Source organism: Callospermophilus lateralis, chromosome 6 (genome assembly GCF_048772815.1).
Source record: "Callospermophilus lateralis isolate mCalLat2 chromosome 6, mCalLat2.hap1, whole genome shotgun sequence".
NCBI lineage: Eukaryota > Metazoa > Chordata > Mammalia > Rodentia > Sciuridae > Callospermophilus > Callospermophilus lateralis.
Genome location: NC_135310.1, coordinates 21,338,935 through 21,364,185, shown reverse-complemented (window position 1 = coordinate 21,364,185; position 25,251 = coordinate 21,338,935). Strand labels below are relative to the sequence as shown.

Sequence of the window (25,251 nt, the reverse complement as noted above, 5' to 3'; positions counted from 1 at the left end):
ACCCTCCAGGGCTTGTTTTCCAAAGGAAAGTATTTAGAGGAGCAAAACTGTAACCCTAGCTGTGCTGTGATACTCCCTTTGGTTTTTATGAATCTCCTCATCCATACTCTTGACTTTTTTTTTTTTTTTTTTGTAAAGAACCTTGACTCAACTCAGGATATTTTATTGCACTTGAATACATAAGGAATTTAAGGTGCTAAGATCTTCTGATCAGAAGCAGTATGTGGCACAGCTCAGCTTGTCAACTGGTGGCTTTAACCTAGGAGAATTAGGGATGAGCAAGATTGAATTGGAGGAGAGGCTGGCTCCAAATGTCAAAATCGCTATGTTTTTCTTTGCTGCTGGATCAGTTGCTTCAATTGAGAGTCCCCTGATCTTCATCTGAGGGGAACCACAGGGATATATATCCATCCATGTTAAAGCCCAAGGCCAAGCAGCACAGAGGAACTTGAAGTCTCAACACTCAGCTTGTGAACTTTCATTTAAACCCTCTGGTTTCTGTACACTAAGCTCTCCTGCTTTCCACACTTCTGTGAATTCAGACCTAGAGATTTCTCATTTCTCCATGAGAAACTTTCCAGTGTCTGGTTTAGGCAGAAGGGATTAGAGAGAAGTGGAGCTGCTTATACAGTCAAATCAATCCATTTCCATGTTTCTAGCTCATTTCTCATTCTCTCCTCTTCAAATACCTGCTAATTGTTTCTGGGGTCCTAAAGACAGAAGTGCTTCAAACTAGCATGCAGTATTTTGTTATTTCTACTCTTGTATTTCTTCCATTCACTTTATATCATCCAAACTATTATATATCACCCATAGTCAGTCTAGAAAAATTTACATCATTTCATTTTTCTACATTTATTTTAGTTGTGTTCTAAATAAAACAGAGTTGTACATATGAATTCAACATGATTTCTCTATTAAAATATTCAAGAACCATTTTTGTAAGTGAGACCAGCCTTTCTGGGTTCTGTACACTAATTGACACTCATACTCTCAGTTTCTCTGTATTTATGGAAGTTACCTCATGACAAGTGATATTATTGTTTTACTTTTATTATATAAGGTTTTATCATTTTATAAATTCATATATTCTGTTTAATATCAGAAGCTTAAATCTTCAGCTGATGATTCAATTGCATTCACACCTTTTTAATTTTAAGATTAAAAATCAACTATCTGTTGTCTAGGTTTTAGTTCAGTTTTCTAGAAATGTTAAAAAATCTTGGGCTTGGGATGTGGCTCAAGCGGTAGCACGCTCGCCTGGCATGCGTGCGGCCCGGGTTCGATCCTCAGCACCACATACAAAAACAAAGATGTTGTGTCCGCCAAAAAGCTAAAAAATAAATATTAAAAATTCTCTCTGTCTGTCTCTCTCTCTCTCTCTCTCACCTCTCTCTTTAAAAAAAAAAATAAAAAATAAAAAATCTTAAGAGCTTTAATGCTTCGCATAGCTGTAGTGTTTTGTTGCACTAAAAATCATTTCTTAATGTGTTCCTTTCATTTCACAGGGTAATACTTCATCACAAGTTGGACTTGGAAAAGGTGAATTAATCTTTCATGGCTTTTTCCCCCCCCCTAGTAAACACTGCAGCAAACAGGGGTCTCTCCTCCACAGCGCTTCTGCACCTCCCCTGATTTTTGAGTCTAATCTGCTTTGGGCTAGGAAAAGTGAGATATATTTTTACGTGTTTAATTTAATGTTTAATTCAAATTAAAAATGAAAAGGATCTGATGTGGATCGACACGTAGAGCCCATGCCTTCCTATGTGTGCACAGCATGGTCAAAGTGCTGACATCATGTGTCATCTTCAGTTGCTGAAGACTCAAATAGGATGCAGATCCAGAAAGACTCAAATAGGATGCAGATCCAGAAAGATGTCATGTGGCATGTAGATACACAAAATGTTGGTTTAAGAATTCTACAGGAGCTGTATGACAATGCTTTACCAAAACCCAAGGAGACACAAAATCATGGGCTACTGGGAACTCTTAAATGGCTTACTGAAATGCTTTTGTGGCAACAAATCTGTCAAGTTTTCACTTTCCTTTCTGTTTTCTGAGCCTTCTTCACTTATGTGAATATATTTTAAGTACATAAGCTAACTAATGTTGTAACATCACAATTTTTGAAGAATGTGTTCATAAATTTATCAATGATTCAAAATTTCTGAACATGCTAATCTGCATAGAATTTAGGTTCAAATTCACCTGCATGTATGAGATGTGTCTCCATAAACTTGAGGTCTGTATGTAAATGATTATCTCATTAAATGTCTCCCCTCCCCAAATAAAAATGGACAGATGAACAAATAGACCTTGGATTGAATGACATCCATCAAATTGATGGTACTGGTTTGGAAAAGGATGCCGTCAGCCAGATAACAGAAATACAGGAAAAATCACAGGAAGAACTTGTAACAATAAATAATGGTGTTTCTAAAGAAATATGGTTAGATTTTGAAGACTTCTGTGTTTGCTTTCAGTAAGTATTCAGATGGGAATCATCAGACCCTACTGTGTTGGATAAATCCTTAGCTGCATTATTATACCAATATACATTAGGATTTATTTTTGTACTTAATGTAATAGTTACATTGTTTATTAATTCTTAGCTATCATTAAAGAGTTAAGCCATATTTAGCTGGGTGTTGGCCTATCAAATAACAGTTTTGAAAGGAAAAAATGGATGTTTTGATTATCCACACAGTACATTAATAACAAAACCCATCCTAGGTCAGTTTCAGTTTCTCCTCAAGATTTGTTTGTTAAGAGACACATAAATTTTTCACTGAATCATTTTTGTCCATTTAGGGAAACTGATTCAATATTTCTTTCTACAATTTTTAAACGTTCTATCTCTAATTATTTGATTTTGAGTCTAAGAACCTGAACATGTGGTACATGTCTTTTCATGTGATGAAAATAACCTGTTTTAAATATTTTTCTTCAGGAATATATATGTATTTCACAAGCCAAGTTCTTACTGCATTAACTTTCAAAAGTCAGAATTTAAGGTAAATATATTATCTCTTACCTTTAACTTTATACCCCTAAGTTTTTAGTTGAATCTCACTAGCAAAAACACATTCAAGTTTCTCAAGTATCTTTAAACTTTTCAGCCCTTATCAAAACAATAAGACTCCACAAGGTCAAGTCCCTAAATGTGATCCACATGTGGCCATGTTGTAGTGGTTAAATCTGGGGATGTATTATGATACAAATTCACATAAAGAAAAAAATGATTTGGGAATAAATTAAAGAGATGCATAAATAAATTTATATTTGGTTTTAATTGGTATTTAGTGAAGAGTATGTAATTGCTCCACCACAAGCACATTGTCCCTACCATGTCTGGTTTGGTGGGATATTTTCCCATGTTCTTTACTTTCTAGCAACTTTTTGCTTTCATCCTTCTTTTCTTCATCCAGCTAATGTCTAGAAGTCCTATAGAGCAGAAAAGGTGTCCTTGACTTTCCCTGGCTATGACATCAGGTCCGCTCGCAGGACTTCATGCTTTCTGTCAGCTCTGTGCTTACCCAGGTGTGACCTTCTGACCATCCCTGCTGCCTGGTTCCTTCTCTGCACCCTTCCTGCCCCTCACTTGATGTTAGCCACTTTAGAAAAACTGTTTTTGTTTGCTACTGCAAGACTATCATGGAATTATATAAAAACTCATTAAGGCATTGTTTAATAAGTTGATTAACAAACACTACTTTGAGTGGAATTTGGAGGATACTATGAAATGTATCCTCAGGGACTAAATTGTACTGATACAAGAACCATACAGCTTCTGATGATAATCCCACAAGTCCATTAGCAGTATGCAGAGGCAGTGGAAATAAGAAGAACTTCAAATTGCTCATAATAGATTAAAAAAATGTAAGCAGGCAGAGGAAAACATTTTGAGCATTCTTTGAAAAGTGTTCTGTAGCTGGTTACCTGCTCTGAAAGGAAGATTAGGATCTTTGTCCATAATTAGGGATATAGTGCCATATAGGCACTAAGATCATGAGTAGCTTTTATGTCATCATATCCAGGGACCTTCTGGTTTTACTCAGTACTGTATTGCATCTCCAAATTAAAAACCCAGTCGGTGGCATTAGCAAGCAATGGGTACATTTCTGAATATTTTGTGAAAAGAAGGAAAAGAGGGGTTTTGTTTATTTTAATCGCATATGTCCCTGCACACTACCTATACACATCCCCATTAGACATTTCCATTTTCTGCCAAGTTACTCTGTGGTCTCACCACCTATCAGCAACTCATTCTCTGAGCTCTCAGCTCCTTGCCCTTGCATTTCTGTAATAAGAAGATCCTTTTTCTTTAGCCCGGTAAAAAGTTTTGCTTCTCTTTCATATGGTGGACTGTCTCCCTGAGTCCCTATAGATGCAACCACTGCAGACTATCTCCAGCATTTACCCAGTAGGATTTTTTCATATTATTAAACCCATAAAGTAGTATGATGTTTAGAATGCAGTAAGTTTCTTTCAAACAGCAGACATTATACTATATATTATCATTAGAAGTAGAAAATAGTAGCATGAATGGACTGGTAATAAGTACAATGATTGACATCTAATTTTCTTGCAGTTCTCAGATGAACGTGTATCCTATTATCTGTTTGTGGATAGTCTAAAACCTATTGAGCTACTGGTTTGCTTTTCTGCACTGGTACGCTGGGGGGAATCTGGAGGTAAGAGGGTTCTGGGGAAGCAATTGTGCAAATGTGCAGATCACATGCAGTTGGTCAGAGAACACTTGATCATATTTTTAGGCATAGATGAAGGAGCTTCCTCTCTTCCTAGAATTTCTCAAAAGTCATTCAGGAATACCTAGGCCACCTCCTCTGATGCTTTCTCTGCATGACACAGAGGACTGCTCACTCCTGCCATGTGCTCCTCTCCTGGTCACAGTTGTCTGTTCACATCCTGTTTTACTTGTCATTATTTTTTATTTTTTCAACATCTATTAAAATCATGAACCCTTTCTTCTTTTATCTGAAAATTTGAAGGATCCTTTCCTCCATTCCATGTTGGCTTTTGCTATGGTTCACATGTGGTTCATCCATCCCCCAAAGGTCCATGTGCTAGAGGTGTGGTCCCCAATGTGGTGATTTGGGGTAGAGGAACCTTTAAGAGGTGGGACCTATTGGGAAGTGACTAGGTCACTGGGGATGCTGCCCTCAGAAAGGATTAGTCCCATGGAATGAATTAGTTTTTATGAAAGTGGGCTGTTATGAATGGAGTCCACCTGTCACCCCAACCCCCTACCTGAACCCTTCTGCACATGGCCAGGTTCCATATTCTTTCTCTATCCAGCATCATGCTCTTAGGCCTACAGACTGTGAGATAAATAATCCTCTTTACTTTATAAAGTACCCAGCCTTGAATATTTTATTATAGCAGCATCAAATAGATCAATACAACCTCTTACACTCATGATTAGACTGTAGACTATCTTTAACACTGGTGTGTCATCTTAATTGTGTTCCTTTCAAGCACCCACTCTATGACCACTGCCCCCTGACTCTCAAATTCATTCTCTAGAACTCCCAGCTCTCCAGTTCTTGACCTGCCAGGGTTTCTATTCATGTACTCTACCACTTCTCTGTCCATCAATCTCCTTGTGTCCTTTTCTCTCCCACCTCCAACATGAATTTTATGGCCCCCACTATAATGATAGCTTTGCCCATACCCTAAGCACACTTGTTCTTACCCTCTCTCATCTTGCTTTCCTGATAATAATCCCAATATTGGTTAAACTTAACTCAATTCCTATCCTGTGCTTGTAACAGAGTAACTGAATATGATTGGAGAAGATGAAACAAAAAACAAAACCCTGGCTAACCCCGCTTCACTTTGAGGAGCTCAAATCTCCACAAGACCTATAAATTCTGCCAGCATTTCTTGATAACTATTTCAGCCCTTTAAATCTCTATTTTCAGATTTTCAACCCACACTCTTACCTTCATTCGTTTTCAGCTGATGGCATGCTCCTGACTTCAATGAAGAGATGGAGGAAATTAGACATAAGCTTAGAAATGAGCCTCGTATCTTCCCACAGTCAATGCCCAGCACTCCAGTGTGCTGCCTTCCTGCTGTGGGTGGGCTGTACCCACTCCTTTCAAGGCCAGCACATTGCACACACAAAAGCATCATTCTTTAATTCTGTATCCTGTTTTGTTAAAGTATTTCTCTTGAACTCATTTGCACCTAGGGCTGCAGGTGTTCAATAGCTATGCACTGAATGCTTACTGTTGACTGTCTTGCCAACATTGAGGACAAGGACTTTTATTTTTCACCAGGGTGTTGCCAGTGATTCCAGTAGGGTCTAGTGAACAGCAAGTGACCAGTTAATATTTGTATAATTAACTTTCCAAAATTCAGTGATCTGATATAATATGTCTAACTCACCAATATCTCTTAGGTCACCATGTCCTGGAACATTCCAGGTCATAGTGTAGCCTTGAGTGTTTTCTGGATATAGGGCAAAAAGTATCTTGTCTTTAGCCATTGGTGAAAACTAGTTCATATTCTTTATCATGTTAAAAAGAAAACTTGCTAAGTTTGTTAATTACTTTCAATCTCAACATAAACTCAAACACTGACAATCAAATTTAGATGAATAATGGGCTACTTTGATTTTCTTTGACACTATCTTTGAGAAATTCCTTACTGCCCCCAGATGTTAGGTATTTCCTTTTATTACCATTGTATCTTGGAAGGTATCATAATTACTGCCATAAAGATAATAAAATGATGATCTACTGCAATAAAACACCTGCCTATCATCTTTTCATAATATTCCCGCTCAGTACTTATTCACCTGAGGCAATGATAATGAGGAAGCAGACAGAATAGGGAGGAGGATCAGGGTTCCAACTAAGTGTTCCTTTCAATAATTATTTGCTTGAAGTAGATTTTTTAGAATATCTCTCATATCTGAGTTATTACTATTATATTGCTACTGGCCAAAAAACAATAGTGGTGAAGGTCAACTGTACATTTACATCCAAATTTCATTTTATTTTCACTTTTCCTATAGCCTTAATGAAGGACAGCCCTCCCATAGAGCCAGGCCTCCTAACAGCTGAGACGATTTCTTGGAAGTCTCTGAAGCCACGAAGCCTTGTTCTGAAGATCCACACGTATGCCGCTAAGGCTGCAATGTTGCGCTTGCCTGTCGGGTATGGACTGACTTGGTTTCCCCACTTTGAATCTTAGAAAGCGCTTTAAACCTCTGATTCATGAAGAAGTGAACAATACAAACTAACTCCAGGATATTGATACCCCAAGCAATTTCAAAATGCACACATCTACCCTTCAGATCCTTGAGAAAAATAATTCCATGAATGAATAAATTGAGAACAATCATACACAGGTCACTCTTTTGGAAAATTCATCATTGCCAATAATTTTGGGAACTCATTTGGTTAAGAAAACTGCTCAGACTCATTTAAACCAGAGATTTCTAATATTAATTAGTAAAGAAATCCATTTTTTTTTCTCATAAATCTTAGTGTGTTCCTTAATTCCATTTAAACATAGTTGAGAAAGAGCATCTCTCCCTACCAGTCTGGAGTTCCACCTGTGGTTATTTTTTGTTAGATGTTATTTTTAATTAAGGTAAAGGTGGCTAAATGTATCACACATTCCATTGTAAAAAAAAATACATAAGGAGCATGGCTTCTTGATTTTGGTAAATAAAATTCAGAGTATTACTTCATGTGAAATATTTTCACCTAATTTTCCCCCCATGATCAATTATGCTAATTCTATGTGATCAATATAAACCAATGGCTCTGGTGCAAAAGGCACAGCCTACATAATGAAATCAAATGCTAAACTAATATATGGCAAGCATTTAGGATTTGCAGAAAATGAGGAATTTTAAAACTTCACTATTTCTCACTTCTGCCCTAAAACTCTAGGAGAAAAGATTCTCCCAAGTTACTTTGAACACTCAATCATTGACACAACCAAAGACAGAGAATTAGTAAGAGTTCTCTTGTAGCCACATTCCTCATCCCACAAGCCCCATCCATCAACATGAATACCCCTGTTCTCAGTAATATTGCAGCTGGTAGCTGATATGCTATTAACTTACATAAAATGATGCATTTTTTAAGAAAAAGACTGTAAAATTGACAAAACCCTATACGCACATAATTTGTTGTTGTTGTTGTTAGGAAAAAATCAAAGCCAGTCTTTCATAATGTGAGTGGAATGTGTGGGAGGTATCTCCAGCATGTTCAAGTTTGTCATTTGGCATAACTATTTTTGTCCTATGTAATTAGTCAAATATATATTCCATGATCGTCAAGAGTTTTTTTTTTTTTTTTTGAGTGAAGACTCAAAGTTCTTTATCCCATCTATGTAAAAAAAAATATAGTAAAACTCAACGCTTCAGAGACCTTTATCCTAGTTTGAGTTCAAGTTGTTCTCAAATAACTAATAAAGGCAAACATGACAGCAGAGGAGGCAGCTGGTCCTCACAGAACCCATTCCCTTTAGGAGACACATGCTGCTCTTCACCGTGCACTCCCCAGTGGGACACTCCGTACATGTCTGCAGCATGGTGACCTTCGTCATTGGGGATGAAGATGTGGTGCTGCCCAACTTTGAGCCGGTAAATATCTTAGCAACTGCCTTCTCTGTGTGTTTTATCTTCAAAGATTTTGAAGGAAATTCTATCTCCATTTTTCATTTACTTTTTGCCCTTTTAAACTATTTGGTATATTCTTTATGAAATGCCTAACTGCAATGTGTATAGTGGACAATCTAAATTCTGTAGAGATATAAATAAAATAATTTAATTTTCCTCCAGTGACTGCCCTGACCTCTTCTCTGTTGAGTTCCTTTTCACATCTGTTGACTTCTCAGGGAGGTCTCATAATGTCATTGTTCCTTTGCAGAATAAACAATCAGTACAGTCCTGTTTGATGTGGTTTAAATTTTTAAAACTCCTTTCATTATTTCCTTGGCTTAAGAAATGGGTATGTCCCTGGGATTCAGAAGGCAAAGGGCTCATGGGAGTTTCTGTTGCCACTTTTTCTTGGTCTCTTCTTGGTTTCTCTTGCTTCTCTGCTCTGACAGGGCCAGCAGGGCCAGCACCTCTTCTGAAGTCTTCTCTTTGCTATAGATCTTTTCTCTGCCTATGTGCATTTGGGGGAAGCCTAAAATATGGCCCTCCCCATAGCATAATTCCTGGTACTTTCTCACCTGGAAGAACTCCTCCCTAACAGCCAAAACAAAACAAAATAGATCCAACTTCAAGTGAACAACCTTGTACTGATGGGAGGCTCTATGCCAGCCAGCAAGTCTGCTAACAACAGTGAAGCTCAAGGGCAGCTTCCCTGCCTCACTCACCCTCTCTCCTCTCTCCACTGTGCCATGTCAGGGACACCATGTGTTTTTGAGGCACAGAAGGAACATTAGCAAGTCCATCTTATATACAGGTGCCCCTTATTTCCTTGACTATGTTTATCCTGCTTATTTCAAATTCTTATAATTTTAGAATAATTTGGCTTCAGATGATCTGTTTTATCTAGTTTTTCATTTTCCTGCAGGTGATTTAACTCCCTAGAGATTTAATTGTTTTGGTGTGTGAGCTTGTTTCCTTGGATGCACCATTTCTGTGTCTTGTAAAGATTATTGGGACTCAAGCCCAGTACTCATGGCTCTTTGATCCTACTGAAGAGACAAAGAAGGACAGACTGACCCCAGGGTCGGGGGACTCATGCTCCTCAGAGTCCTGAGTGGTCATTCTCTCTCTCTTTTTTTTAATTTCATAGATTCTTCTTTTTAAAATTGATTTTATTTTTTAAATACATGACAGTGGAGTGCATTACAATTCTTATTACATATATAGAGCACAATTTTTCACATCTCTGTTTGTATATAAAGTTACGTTCACACCAAGTCATGTCTTCATACGTGTACTTTGGATAATAACGTCCATCATTCTCAATGCTGCTACTTACCCAGACATTGTCTTGGCCACAAGTTCCCCTTAAGGGGAATCACTGCTTCAATGAGCCTTTTTAAGACTGGGACTTGGAAGAGGTAATGGGGAGGTAAATTCACTGAGATAGCATCAGTTTCTCACCCCAGTGAGGCGTCTGTGCTGTCCAGGAACACGTGCTGAGCCATTCCACAGTATTTCTGCAGGCAACCAAGATGCAATGGCAGCACTGTGATGCACCCTGGGAAGAGGTAAAGCTGACTTCATGGTTCTCCTCTGGCCTTGCTCTGTTCCTGCACCTCCAAGTACCTGCCAGGCAACCACCACTACCCACCACACACCATGCAAGACAGTCTTCCATCACCTCAGGAAGTTCTCAGATTTTTAAAACTATGAATTATTTTCTGAAACCTCTGTCTCCCTCTTGCTCTTCTTGTTTCCTCAGAGTTGATAGCCAACAGCCCGAGCTAGCTCACCCTCTCAGTTTTTTGTTTGTTTTTATGGTTTTCTCCCAACAATTTTCTGTGCCCCTCAGTCCTCAAACCCCACTTGGTTTTTGTCAAACTAATTCCTTGCCATCTTTCTGAACTAAGTCTGGATGTTAATACTGTGTGGAAATCTTCCCTGACCTCCAGTGTCAGCTAGCTATCCCTCCTGTGTATGGACCACAGACTACAGCGTCTAGTAAAAAGGCTTTGATCAAGTAAGTTCTCCACTGAGAGCTGCTGGGTCAACCATAGAGTTAAAATTTGTTTTCCCCCCAGAAATCAAATTTTTATAAACTTAATTACACTTCAATAAACTCAAGGTTGGCTCCTATATATTCTTCATTTTTATAGGAGAGCTACCGATTCACAGAACAGTCTCTGCTTATTATGAAAGCTGTTGGAAATGTGATTGCTAATTTCAGAGACAAGGTTAGATTATCTGCAGCTCTGAAGGATCTGCAAGCGGCTCATTACCCTGTGCCTCTCCACGACAAAGAGCTCATGGTCCAGCACTTCAGGGTAAGCTTGCCCCAGATGGGATGTTCCTGAAGAGGGGCTTTCTATTTGAAATGCAATATATTATCTCAGGTGACCTCCAGAATCTGAACCCGAGAAAATATTCTGGATGGAGGTAATTTATTTGGGAAGAGATTTCAGAAAGAAGAAATGAGGGAGTGAAAAGAAGAGAATGAGAAAGAGGAAGAAATTGGTTAAAGAACGTGATTATTGCTGCAATGGACTACTGGGCCTCCATCATCCTTATAAACCATAGGTTGTCCCTCAGAAGGGTGGAGAGACTAAGACCCTTGCCCACCAACTGTTTCCCTATTGATACGTGGTTGCCCTTGGGGACTTTAACTTTCTTTCAAGTAGAACCTGTGTCTCTGCCAGGGCTAAGTAGCATTCTGGCTTCACAAACAGCCAGGAGGAGTAAAGCGCAGGGGCTTCCTGGTGGCCTCTTGACAAGGGAGACTGAGAGCATACTTGAACCTGTACACCCTAGCTGCCCAGCAGTCAAGTGGACATATGTCTGCATTTTTTAACCTTGACATTATTGACTTGTTAGGCTAGGTAATTCTTGTGATGGGGCTGTCTTGTGCACTGCAAGATGTGAAATAGCATCTACCCTCTAGTCGCCAATAGCATCCAATTGTGACAACAGAAAATGTCTCCAGACAGAAAATGATCGTAAAAATGGGAAGTTATACTCCATGTATGTATGATATGTCAAAATACATTCTATTGTCACATATAACAAAATACAATCTATTGTCACGTAAACAAAAAAAAATAGAGAACATGCAGTTAAATTTGAATTTAATGTAAACAAACAGTATGCACCATATTTAGTACAGGCTTATAACAAAAAATATTTCTAAAAAATATTCATGTTATTTGTTATTCAAATACAAGTAGATATGGGGTGTTATTGAAGAAACAATTGAAAACAAAATCTTCTCTCCAACCTCGAAGATCTTTTTACAAAGACAGAAAAAAAACATTTTCTATTGAAGAAAACAGGATATGATAAACATCACAGGCAATCAGCTAAGAGATTGCAAAGACAAAAAAAAACTCATCTTTTTCTGTAGTCAAGTAGGTGCAGTCCCCCATACATACTCTAGAGGCAAACAACAGGGAGGTCTCAAGTAAAAAGACCCAAGGTTCCCATTTGTCACACATAGTTCATCCTAAATTCCCTAAGCATCAGGGGTGTCCATTTGTGTTAGTTAATTGTCTTTTTGAAAAAGAAAAATGAATTTTCCCCACATTTCAGACAAGGGGCAGTTTTGTAACTTAAGTATAGTACCCACTGAAGTCAGATTCCTACCCTCCCAAAGAAAATGGAAGGTGAGGGCGTTACCTTCCTTGATGACAACATTTCAAAGAGCTGGTTCCCAGGTCCTTAAGAAAGACATTTCTGGAATTCAAAGCTGGAAGAGGCTTATTTACCTTTTAAAAAGAAAGAAAGAGCTTAGAATCATGTTTTCTAAAGTAAATACCCCAAGAAAATGAGGGGGGCTCTTATTTTAAATGTGCATTTGCCTCTACAGTGTAGTATATTTTACCCAGCAACCTTACCTGGGAGTAAATCACCCCTAGGTGAGAATAATTTACCTAGGGCACAATTACAAGGAATAATTACAAGAAATGCTTGCCAAGATCCAAAAAGCACTACATATTGATCTTAGCTCAATAGATGGACACTCTCATTCCAAGATGACTTCTTACTTAGCCTTTCATGTGCCATTCCAATTACCAGGAATTCAATTCTATCTATAGCAAATTTTAGGACCATTGGGTACAAGACTATTCTCAAAGGTTAAATATCCTCACTGTGTAGCCTGTTTGTTGGTCCAAGAGTATGTTAGACTGGATTGCATGTTTATAAATCATATCTTCTACAACTTTCTGGACAATGATACTCATTCCTATGGTAGTTGTCAATTCTAGGAAAGATAAATCTATGACCACCTTGTTGGAAATACATGGAAACTCACTTGCCACCAAGTGACTGGCTGGACTCCTCAGAGGATGTCACAATATCAAGCACCATGTCAAGGATAGTCAGTTGCTGTTACTGACAGGTTAGATGACCACCTAGAGGAGAGAGAGACTGTGCAGTAGGGCCATGGGTACTCAGCATCTCTGCTTCCCATGACTTTGTGCCTGGGCCTATCATGGCTAGCCCTGATTTAATATATAAAGGGTCCTCATGCATGCATCCCTTACAAAAAGGGGGGTGTTCTGGTAACAAAACATTTCCGTTATATATTTTAAAAGTTGTATACCCATGTGACATGCTGAAAAACTTTACTAAATATATCTGCAAGAACTTTTTCAATATAAAATAATACACCTGTATGATAAGAAAGTGATAAAAACTCTAAGCGACATATTTCCTTGTTTTTTACCATATTAAACAATGATGTCTTTCTCGCATCTTTTAATAATGACATATGGTGTTGAACTTGCTTAAGTACATGGATCATATTTTTATCTTACTCTGTATCTTCTCAACCAGTTTAACACTGTATTGTGATTGGATATTTACCATAAACTTATGGCAGTAATTAAGTTTTATTAAATTAGAAAAAAAGAAAATGATAATTTGATCTTTACTAGGTGAGTGAGGCTTGGAAGAGTCTTCTGTTACCTGGGTGTGATAATGCACACCAGCAAGCCCATTGACTTGGGAAACTGATACAGGAGGATTGTAGGTTCGAGGCCAACCTCAACAACTTAGTGAGACCTGTCTCAAAATTAAAAAAAAAAAAAAATCAAAGGCTAGAGATGTATAGCTCAGAGTTCAGTGATAAAACACCTCAGAATTCAATCCCAAATACCACCCCCGCCAAAAAAAGAGTCTTCTGTTAGATTGTATATATATTTAAAAAATGTTTTTTACATATCATTAAGATTCTACGGCCAGGTTATGGCATTTTCTTGGTTTCAAAAATGTATAAATGTATTTTATCTTTTTCAGGTTTTTTATATTTCTTTATGGCGTTTAATGAAAAAAGCTCAAATGGCAAAGCCTCTTTCAAACTTTAAATTTGCATTCCGTGCTATGGTCTTGGATGTGGAATTACTTGATTCTTCCTTAGAGGATGTTTCTTTAGGTATTAATTTTAAATACTTGACCAAAGAATCTCTAGCCCTATAGAGATAAGTACTTGGTAAAGAATGCGCTTCAGGTTTTTGTGGTGTAGGTTGAACAGATCTACGTGGATATAGTCACAGAGGTCAAGGAGTCCCTAGGATCTGCTGAGTATCCTTCCTAATCCCTGCCACACCTACTTCCAGAATTTCCCCATTTTATTTTCTCCTAACCTTAAAAAGATATGAAAGCCACTCATTAGGTGGCATCATGTAAGGAACTCTAGGAACATCTCCCAAACCAATTGTCTTTACTTCCCCCTCTTCCCATATGCAGTCTTCATTCCCTCGATTTTTATGCTTCCTTTCAGTTCTCAAGAAAACCTCTGGCTCTTTGCACAGAGCAATCTCTAATAGTTCACTGAGGTATCCCTAGTTCACATGTTTCCCTTCTCAAGAATGTTCCCATTCTGAAACAGACAACAGGCAACATTCAATGTAATGATAAATCCAGCATGGTGGCCTTGGACATATCAGAGGGTTTAGTAGGCAAAAGCATTGAAATTTGGGGAAGGGATTAAATATGACTTTTCTGCCCAGAGTTTGTTTTTTCTTTTCCAGCAGAATGGATAGACGCTAAATTTTTTTTGCCATCATCAAATGACAAAGAGTATTCTCCCGAGGAAATGGCAGCGGCAATTAAAATTCAATCCATGTGGAGAGGGACTTACATTAGATTACTTATGAAAGCCAGAACACCAGGTATTTTTTGAACACGTATAAAATGAACTGTTGTGTATAAGAATAACTGTATTTATGTGTGCTAATTGAAAATATCTAAGAATCAGTCATCCTACTTTATGGCTCTGCTAATTAATTGTCATTCTACAAATACTGAAATTACTTGAAGTCAATAAGCGTATCAACACTCAATTTCCTGTTCCCCAAATTTAGCAGAGTGCCTGACACACAGCACACAATAAATACTTGCTGAAAGAATGCATGAATAATGAAGGAACAAGGGAATGATCAGTTTTGTTTTCAAATCCATTGCAAATTCTTTCAAAGAAGGAACTAATCGTTCTCTCAATACCTAACCAGTGACTATCATGGAGCTGTATCACTCATCAGTTAGAGATTTCTACATTTCTAGAGTGGATTTCAAATGAATGAATGAATGTATGAATGAATAATAAAGAAGCCTCCATATGAGTAACCACTTTGAGAATACATGAAATGCATTTTAAGTGTATTCTGAGATTTATTAAACCAAATATACTTAGTATTTAAATTTTATGTGAAAATGTATATTATAGCTTAAGAGAAAAGAGTAGAAATCATACTTAATTATTTTATTGTGGTATCTCTGTCAGAATGTTGATAGGAAAATACCTTCAATAAAATTTTTTGGTTATCTTGAAAAATATTTGTTATATTTGTTATAAAAACATCTCTATTTGAAACATTTAATGCCAATAGTCAAAATATTTATGTAAAGAGCCAAAACTATACAGAAACACCAAGGGAAAAACGTTCACTGCTTAGTTTTATGACAGAAAATATTACAATTGCCTGATTTTAATTTTTTCTATTAGAAAAATATATGTATTTATCAAACTGTATGATAAAATATACCTTTAGTTGCCCATATATATTCTAAAATTAAATTCATACAATGATTTATTTTCCCTTTAGAAACTGGAAAACTTGAGCCATTTAATAATGTTCTTAGTGGTATTTTCATTTCTTTCACTCACTACATATTTATTGAGTAAATCTCATGAGTGAAGCACTGTTGTAGATTTTGGCATTATAGAAGTCAGTGAAGCAGACAAGATTTCTGCTTAATGAGACTTATGTTCCCATTTGCATTAAGTATATATACGGTAGACAGGTAAATATCTTACGATATCAGCTTTAGATATATATGGAAAGACTATGTGTTTTAGGCAGCTTTTTCTCTGCTGTGACTAAAAGACATAACACAAACAATTTTAGAGGAGAAAAAGTTTAGCTGGTGGCTCACATTTTCAGAGATCCCAGTCCAGAGACAGCCAGGTCGATTCTTTGGGACTCAAAGTCAGGCATAACATCATGACTAAAGAGTATGCCAGAGGAACTCAGCTCACGTGATCATCAGGATGGGGAGATAGAGGATAGAGACTCCACTCACCAGATACAAAATATATACCAGAAGGGCATGTCTCCAGTGCCCACCTTCTCTAGCCATATACTACCCACCTTTGGTTCCCACTCAGTTAATCCTATCAGGAGAGAAATTCACTGATTGGGTTAAGGCTCTCATAACCCAAGCATTTCTCCTCAAAACTTTCTTGCATTGTCTCACACATGAGCTTTTGGAAGACACCTCGCATCAAACCATAACTCTACAAAAACAATTGAAGTAGGATAATTAGAAAAAGAATGTTGGTTTGTGACAAGTTAGCTGTAGGGTACTGATTATGGGTTGCATCTTTCCTACAAGATCACCTACTTTTAAGCCATTTGTGGATAAATGCAGTAGATTAAGCATTAGTGGAATCCTATTAGCTCTTGTTCTTTAGAAAAAATGGATTGAATTGCTTTTTCCGGGATGAAGATTTTCCATAAGAAACGTCTGGTGTGACAGAATCTCTCCTTACATAACCCTTTTGATGAGTATCTTCCACTGCATCAAAAAACAGTTTATGATCTTCAAACTAAAGATGAAGGGAAAATAGCATAACGTGGTGAGCAGAGATCTTACCTAAAAGCTTATAGTTCTATACTTTACACATGATCTTTCTGGTTAATAAGCTTGTGAGTTTGGAGCTCTCTTGTGAATTTCAAAGTCTTCATCTGTGCAATGAAGACTGTGAACAAGATGATCTTTCAGGCATCTCACAGATTTAATACTGTTATTTTTATTATTATTTTTAGAGACAAAGGAAAATGCTAGTGTTGCAGATACACTTCAAAAAGTTTGGGCTATGTTGGAAATGAATTTAGAACAGTATGCAGTTTCACTCTTAAGGTAAGGCACCATAGTGACATTGATGTACTTCAGGGTCCAGTTCAAATGCTACGATACCTGTTGAGTTTTCCCTGAATCATTGCAGTTAGAAATACCACTGCTTTTGAACTTCCACTACATTTTATCCAAAATATTTCACTACAGTTTATCTAAAATATTGCTACTTTTTGTTTGTGTCTTAATTGTACATGGCTAAAATTCTAAATATAAAAGCAGAACAAAGCCTCCTGAAATCTTATTGAACCAAGAAGACAAAAGTTAAGAGTTTAGGATCAGGTAAGGGAGATGTCCCAACAAACAAAGTAATCAGATAAAATCCCTAGAGGACAACAGGGGCAAATTGGAAGCAGATTGAGCCTTAAGAAAAATTTATTCTAGCCACAAGTCTGTTCCAAGAGATAGGAAAATCTGAATAAAATAAAGAGAAAACTATTTATGTATATGTAATTTTAAGCCTCACCTGATCCAGATATTGGAGGTGGCAGAAAAAAAAATCCTATTATAGTTAACTATGATATGACTATTATGGAAATGCTCAAGAACATAAAGAAGAAAGAAAGAAAAACTAGATGTAAAGTTTAGTACTTTTATTAATAAAATATAGTAAAACAGAAAGTGTATACTGGAACATTTTAATATTTGAAAGCAAGAGTGGATATAACAGCAAATTAGGCAGAAGAGAAGAAGAGATCAGATGTACTACAAGACAGGTCAATGCAAAGTATCCAACTGAAGCAGGCAAGAATGTAAAAGTAAATAATGAGTCCAAGGGACTTGAGGAACACACTCATTGAGTCTAGAGTATATGTAATTAGTGACTGGAATGCAAGAAAACAATAGCTGAGGACTTCCAAAAGCTGATAAAAGACAACAAGCCATATTTTTAAGAGAATCTGCAGACCCCACGTAGGAAAGACATAAAGAAAACTGCACCTAGACTCTGTGTAATCAAACTGCTGAGAACTAGAGATCAAAAGACAAGCCTTAAAAGCAGCCAGAGTAATAAAGCATGCTATCTTCAAAGGACAAGCAAACTAATAGCTATATGCAGGAATAAGCTCATGGCAATAGTAATGTAAGAGACAAGAGTTGGTAAAATCTTTTTAAAAGTTCAGAGGTTTGGGCTAGGGATGTGGCTCAAGTGGTTGCGCACTCGCCTGGCATGCGTTCGGCCCAGGGTTCGATCCTCAGCACCACATACAAACAAAGATGTTGTGTCCGCCAATAACTAAAAAATAAATATTAAAATTCTCTCTCTCTCTCTCTCTCTCTCTCTCTCTGCCTCTCCCTCTCTCTAAAAAAAAAAAAAAAAAAAAAAAAAAGTTCAGAGGTTCTAGCATTTTTCAGAAACAACAAGAGGAATAATATAGTTGAGACTCCAATAGGATAAAGGTGCATGATGTGTTCTTTAGTATGATGCAATTTAGCTTAACTAGTGGATTTAAGGGAAGATGTGTTTTGTTTTTGTGGTGCTAGGGATTGAACTCATGGCTTTTTGCATGTGAGGCAAGCACTCTACCAACTGAGCTGTATCTCCAGCCGATTAAAGGGAAAATAAGGTGAATTTCCAGGAAAGGGAAAAGGAAGGAATATTTCCCAACTCTTAACCACGATCTATAACTCAACAAGGACAGTAAAAAAAAAAAAAATGAAATTGCAAACAAATCATCCTCTTGAATACAGATGCAAAAAAGTAATAAAATATTAGCAAATCAATATTGACATTGTCTAAAAAGAATACTGTCCCCACATTCCCAAAGACAATAGCAGATTAACGTTAGAAGATTAGCTGTTTTAATTTACTACATTAACAAAATGAAAAAGAGACAAAATATTCAGTCATATGGGTAGGTTCAAAGTCAGCATTTGATAAAAATAGAATACATTCAAAATTTAAAATAGCTTTAAGAAACCAGAAATAGAGAAATCCTTTTTAATATGTTAAGGTATCTAGTATTTTTTTAAAAGCAAACTCACAAATTTAAACTAAAAAGTCCATTGTCAACATGATTAGCAGTGAAATTTTTGAAAGTTTTCCCTGAGATTGGTAATGAGACAAAGATATCTTACACTCAAGATAGTCCTGAAATTCCCAGAAGGGTGTAACAACAATAAAGTAAAGCGGAAGTCACTAGGGCTTTAAAGGAAGAAACAAAACTTCCACTATTAACAGGTAATATGATTATGTATGTAGAACACATCAAAAAATGCATAAAACTGTTAGAATTAACAAGAGAATTGAAGAAAGTTGGATACAAGACTAATAATATAAATTAAAAATTGACTTTATTTGTGGGCAAGAGAGAAATAGAAAATTATATATAAATACGTTTTGCAATTTTACAATTTGTTTCTGCAAATTGTACATTTTACATTTTGCTTCTGCATTGTGGGGCTCTCCTGGGAAGATTTCTAGAACCCAGGGGTACTTAATCTCTGAGCCACATCCCCAGCCATTTTTATTTTTTATTTTGAGACAGGGTCTCACTGAGTTGCTTAGGGTGTCACTAAGTTGCTGAGGCTGACCTTAAACTTGTGATCCTCCTGTCTCACCTCCTAAGCCACTAGGACGACAGGCATGTACCACTACACACCCATACACAGGAAGATTTCTATCTAGTCAGATCCTACACCTACTTTTCATGTAAAGGGCATGCTAAGGAACAAGTTCCCCTGTGAAGAAGTGGGGTCAATAAAAATCTGACTAAATTAAGTCTTAATTATGATTAGATCTTTTACCTCTATTGTGGATGTCTTTATGGGTCATTCACAATATTCCACATGGAACATCAAGATTTGGATGCCCTTATATTTATTAGGATTTCTTGAGTTAGATGAAAACACACACAGTGTGTGGGGGGAACAGAGACAGTTTAGAAAGACTCTCAGTCTCACCCTTACTTTAGATGGTGGGAGGTTTCATTTCAGTGCTCCACATGACCTGCTTTGTTCTTGTGTTGGCTCAACCAAAGCCCATGTGTAGATTGGGTCAGTCCCATCTGCCTTACAGCAGTGTTCTGCATCAGCAGACCACCACATTTAATTCCTCTTATGGTGATCATGTCATTTGCCATTCACATTCAGAGGCTTTGACAAGAAAATATGGAGAACTATTAATATTTATGCCAGGACTATAAGCAGAAGTTACCTCACCCCAGGCAAACCTTACTCTTTGTTCTTGTTACATTTTAAAAGGCTTTATAAACCCCTCCAGGTATAACCCTGCTAATTTTCTCCCATCACCAAAGACTGAGGATCAACTGGCTTACATGAACTCTGTCCTCCATAAGGGCTCCATGGCTTTGCTTTCCACTGACCACCAATGAAACCATCTGCCTTCTGGGAGCCAAGAACATCTCTAGGTCTGAATTGACCTCTAATAGAGAACCATTTTCTATGTCCATTATAGCCTCTATTCCAGAAAATACCTGAGACTTCATATAAAAGAGCCTATATTGCTGGTACTACAAAGGCTGGATCTAGATTTTGGTAGGGTGGGAGGTAAAAGACCCAAGAGGACCCATCACATGAAATTCTGGAGTACACCAGTCTTACAGGGGGCAAACGTGGACAGACTGCAGTCTATAATTCTTTTAACCAGCTGCATTCACCACTCCCTTATATTTTTCCAAACCCATTTTTCATATTAAATTCCATTCTAGTCTCTTATTTTCTACCTCAGTTCTAGATCCTTTAGTGGCTGCTACCTAAAGCTGGTTTGCCTGCTTCTGATTTCCTCAGCAATAAACTCGGGTCTCATTTTCCACTGATGAACTTTGATTACCACCAATAACTCTCCCTTGATCTAGAGTTCAGACAACTGAGGGTGCCTTCAAGAGACATCTTTTAGGAGTGACTTGGGATGGGCTCCTTTACCTTGCCACCAGGTACTGGCTCACATGGCCATACTTTGATTAAGGACTCAATCTATCAAATCATTGCCTGCACTATTTATTCTCTATTTAAGAGTTTATTTTAAAAGTAGCCTTTTTTTCATTTATACTCAATTTACTTTTACATTTCTAGACTAATGTTCAAAAGCAAGTGTAAATCTATTGAATCTTACCCTTGCTATCAAGATGAAGAAACTAAGATTTCTTTTGCTGACTATTCTGTGACCTATCCAGACCAGCCACCAAATTCTTGGTTTATAGTATTCAGGTGAGACTATTTTATAGTGATGAATTATATCATCTTTAAATGGCATGCAGTATTTATATCTGTAGAGTTTTACTTATAGTAGTAAAAGTAGAGTAGTAATAACTCAGTTTATAATTTGCTTTCATAAGTAGGTTAAATTTTTCCACATTTGTTATGGAAGAATAATATAGACATCCTTATCTATGTTCCTTCCATCTAAATATGATGATGTGAATTTTACAGTCACATTTAGAAATATGATTAAAGTAATATAACACATTAATATGCTTGTAGTATAGAAATAGATTTCACTTCTGAGCAATAGAATATCAGCTAAAAATATAACAAATTATAAAATGGGATTTCTTAATGTAGTTAAGATTTATATGTCAAAATAATATAATTAATGATAATTTCTAAAGAAATAATATGTGAACCTTTTAGTTAGTTGGAACTTTATTTAAACTTCTAAAAAATTTTCTTGGCACTAAATCTAATTTCAAACTTTAAGACTCAAGTTAAGAATCTTAAGTCCATAATTTTGTGATTGCAGAGAAACATTTTTGTTTCCTCAAGATATGATTTTGGTCCCTAAAGTCTACACCACACTTCCAGTCTGTATACTACACGTCGTTAATAATGACACGATGGAACAAGTGCCAAAGGTGTTCCAAAAAGTGGTACCTCACCTTTATACCAAGAATAAGGTACGTGTAAAATTAATTCTCCCCATGTGATATAACAGCAGCGAAGACTACCAACTTGGAATATAGGAACAGGGTCCTGTGTTTTTTTGGTACAATTCCTCTTCATTTGACAGGGGGAGGTGGTTAATGTGAATTACAGTGCAACCTGTACCTCTTGGACCTCTCACTTTTTCTCTCAAAATATTATAAAAAGAAAGCATTAGATATTCTAATTACTGAAATCATTCAAACTCTTGAAGCAGAAATGAATTATAGAGCCCATTTTAGTCTTATCTCCAAACAAATCAGTTGGCATCTCTGTTTCTCACTGAGTTTTTATTCTACTCATAAATGTTTCAGAAGATTGAGATTATACACCCGCTCACCACCCCCATTAGTCCTTTCAAAGGCCACATAAATTCCTTTGGCATCAAGAACCACTTGGCAATGCTCCTGATAAATGAAGGATAGACCCTGATCTCTGATCTCTCCTCAAACCCTATTTCCTCTCCATATATTTAAGTCTTATGTTCATGTTTTTAATCATTCCTTCTAACAAGGAATCATGACAAAGGATAGTATATACCTGAACTGGAAGCCACAGGATCTGTTTTAGCTCTCTCCTTCCATTCTTTAGCTGTATGGTTTTGAACCTCTTCATTTTTCTGTTTGTGTTGAGGTTGTATTTGACTTCTGAGATTCATTTCAGTCTATGGTTCCATGCATTACTTTGTGTAAGACAGATATAGCTAACATATTTGTAGGAATGCAGAGATAAATTCAAAATATATTAACAGTATAAAAATGTAATAGTTATTTTGAACTCTTTTGGGAATTTTAGAAAACTTTATCAAAGTCAAAACAATAAAATCTTTATAAAATCATTTAATCCAGTTGATATATATGTGTATATATATATATACATATATATATATTTTAAGATATCTTTATACATACATACGTATAAAGATATCTTAAAAATAATTTTTATTGTTTTCACTGATATTTTATTCTAATCTAAAATCTTATATGTCTTTATTAAAACCTTAACATTTTAAATTATTTTACATGAAATAAACTTTTTTGATATTATAGTCAGATCTTACTAAATTTGAACACATTATTAAATTGCAATTTGAGCTTAAATTTTTACTTTGAATTAAATGGGGCAAGTTTCACACTTATACTTATTAAAAAAATATGAAAAACAATTTTTTGTGCAGTTATCTATTTGGTATTATACATTTAAACATAATTTTAAAACATTTCATTAAAGCCAATTTATCAGTATGTTATTTTATTTGTATTTAGTTATTTTTATTTATATTGATTATTTTATCTACTTTTGAAAATATATACATGTCTCACTTAAAATAGAATAACTTGGTAATAAAATCAATTTCTGTACATTAAACACATATTTATAAACTTTATTTAACCCACAATTCCTTTTATATTATAGTTAAGTTCCACTAAAAATTATAGTATAGTAGTGGCTCAGTGGTCGAGTCGCCCTAAGTTCAATCCCAGGCACACCCCTCCCCTCCCCGCCCACAAAAATGATAGTATTATGAAATTTACTTTACTTATAAATGATACTTCCCAGCAGCAGAACTCCTGTGCCAAAACAAATATTGCAGAAGAGAACCAGTTCTTCAGTAACAAATTTGTCTTCACACAAATTATGGATATTGTGTGCCTGTTTATCAAGTTTGACTTAGATTTCCTTTTGGATAGAAATAGCTCATTTAGACCTGTTCGAGTTCTGCTGGCCTAGCTGGAAGCCACTTCTATACCACAGACTGTGCCCGGTTCCTGAAGAACAGAGGCATAGGCCTCTGGCAGAGGTCAAGACTCACTAATGTCAGCAGGCCCTTCCTTGAATAAGACTAACCAAAGCCAGATGAAGCCCTAGGACCTCCTCACAATATCAGCCACAACCCCTGGACTGGGCACTGTGGGCAGGGCGTGGCTTGTGCTGGTAGGGATTGTTCTGGGGGCTGTGATCTTCTCTGTGCTCCTTGCACTAGCTGCCAAATTCCACCTCTGCTGCCACTACCATGCCAGCTACTGACACCACCCACTGCCCAGAACAGGAAGAATACACATTCTTCTCATTAACACATTGAACATTCTCCAGGATAGATCATAGATCGTATATTAGGTCACAAATCAAGGCTCAATAATTGTTTAAAAATAAATCATATCATGTATCTTCTCAGATTAGTATTACAAATCAACAAGAAGAATGGAAAATATACAAATAAGTAAAAATTAAATAGCATGTTCCTAAATGACCAATCAATAATGGAAGAAATTAAAAGGGAAAAAACTTTATAGAAATTAACGAAATTGAAAACAAACATACCAAAATCTTTGGGATACAGTAAAAGCAGGACAGAAGGAAATTTATAGCAATAATGCATATACCAAAACCTAGAAATGTCTTAACAATGTAACAAAGCACTTGAAAGACCTACAAAAAGTCAATAAGGTTAGTGAAAGGAAAGAAAGAATAAAGATCAGAGAATCAAAACAAAAAAGTTCGAATGATCAGTGAACAACAGAGTTTTGATTGTTTTGTTTTTTGAAATGATTAATAAAATTGACAAAACTTTAGTTGGACTAACCAAGAAAGAGAGAGAGAGAGAGAGAGAGAGAGAGAGAGAGAGAGTTCAAATAAAGTGAGAGGCAAAAAGGAAATCTTGCAACTGATACCACAGAAATATAAAAAATAATAATAAGAAGAAGAAACTACCTTGAGCAATTAATTATATGCTTCAAAAACAGAAAACCTAAAAGAAATAAATTTTAAAATACATACAACCTGCCTAATTTGAATAGAAAAGAAACAATCTAATATTAATTATAAACATATATGTAATGAGATTATAATAACTAAAAATTATTTAAAATCTCTCTTCTATAAAAGTCTAGGACCCAATGGCTTTAGAGGTGCAGTCTAGAAAACATTTAATGAAGAACTAAGCCCAATTCTTAAACTGTTCACAAAAATTGAAATGGAAGGAACTTTGCCAAACTCTTTTTATGAGACCATCATTACCCTTATACCAAACACCCAACAAAACAAACAAACTACAGATCTATTTCTCTGATGAATATAGATGCAAAAATCCTCAATAAAAATATTAGAAAACTGAATTCAACTGTGCATTAAAAAGATCCTATATACCATTACCAGGTAGGATTTGTCCCGGGACAAAAGGATAGTTCATCATATACGAGTTCATAAATGTGACACAACACATCAACAAAATAAAAGAGAAAAACATATGATCACTTTAATCAACACAGAAAAAGCATTTCATGATAATTGAGATCCCTTCATAATAGAACTCT

General features: G+C 36.3%; 1 protein-coding gene across 1 annotated transcript in view; it reads left to right on the top strand.

The window, feature by feature from the left end:
- The window catches only part of Adgb (androglobin), a 163,063-nt gene that overhangs the window by 85,161 nt on the left and 52,651 nt on the right, over window positions 1-25,251 (top strand). The window contains exons 14-25 of the mRNA XM_076859659.1: window positions 1,509-1,546; window positions 2,300-2,482; window positions 2,951-3,014; window positions 4,592-4,694; window positions 7,046-7,187; window positions 8,515-8,629; window positions 10,804-10,971; window positions 13,940-14,075; window positions 14,674-14,814; window positions 16,972-17,065; window positions 21,092-21,226; window positions 21,759-21,912. Coding sequence (XP_076715774.1) covers window positions 1,509-1,546; window positions 2,300-2,482; window positions 2,951-3,014; window positions 4,592-4,694; window positions 7,046-7,187; window positions 8,515-8,629; window positions 10,804-10,971; window positions 13,940-14,075; window positions 14,674-14,814; window positions 16,972-17,065; window positions 21,092-21,226; window positions 21,759-21,912 — 1,473 coding nt within the window. The remainder of the gene's footprint in view (window positions 1-1,508; window positions 1,547-2,299; window positions 2,483-2,950; window positions 3,015-4,591; window positions 4,695-7,045; window positions 7,188-8,514; window positions 8,630-10,803; window positions 10,972-13,939; window positions 14,076-14,673; window positions 14,815-16,971; window positions 17,066-21,091; window positions 21,227-21,758; window positions 21,913-25,251) is intronic.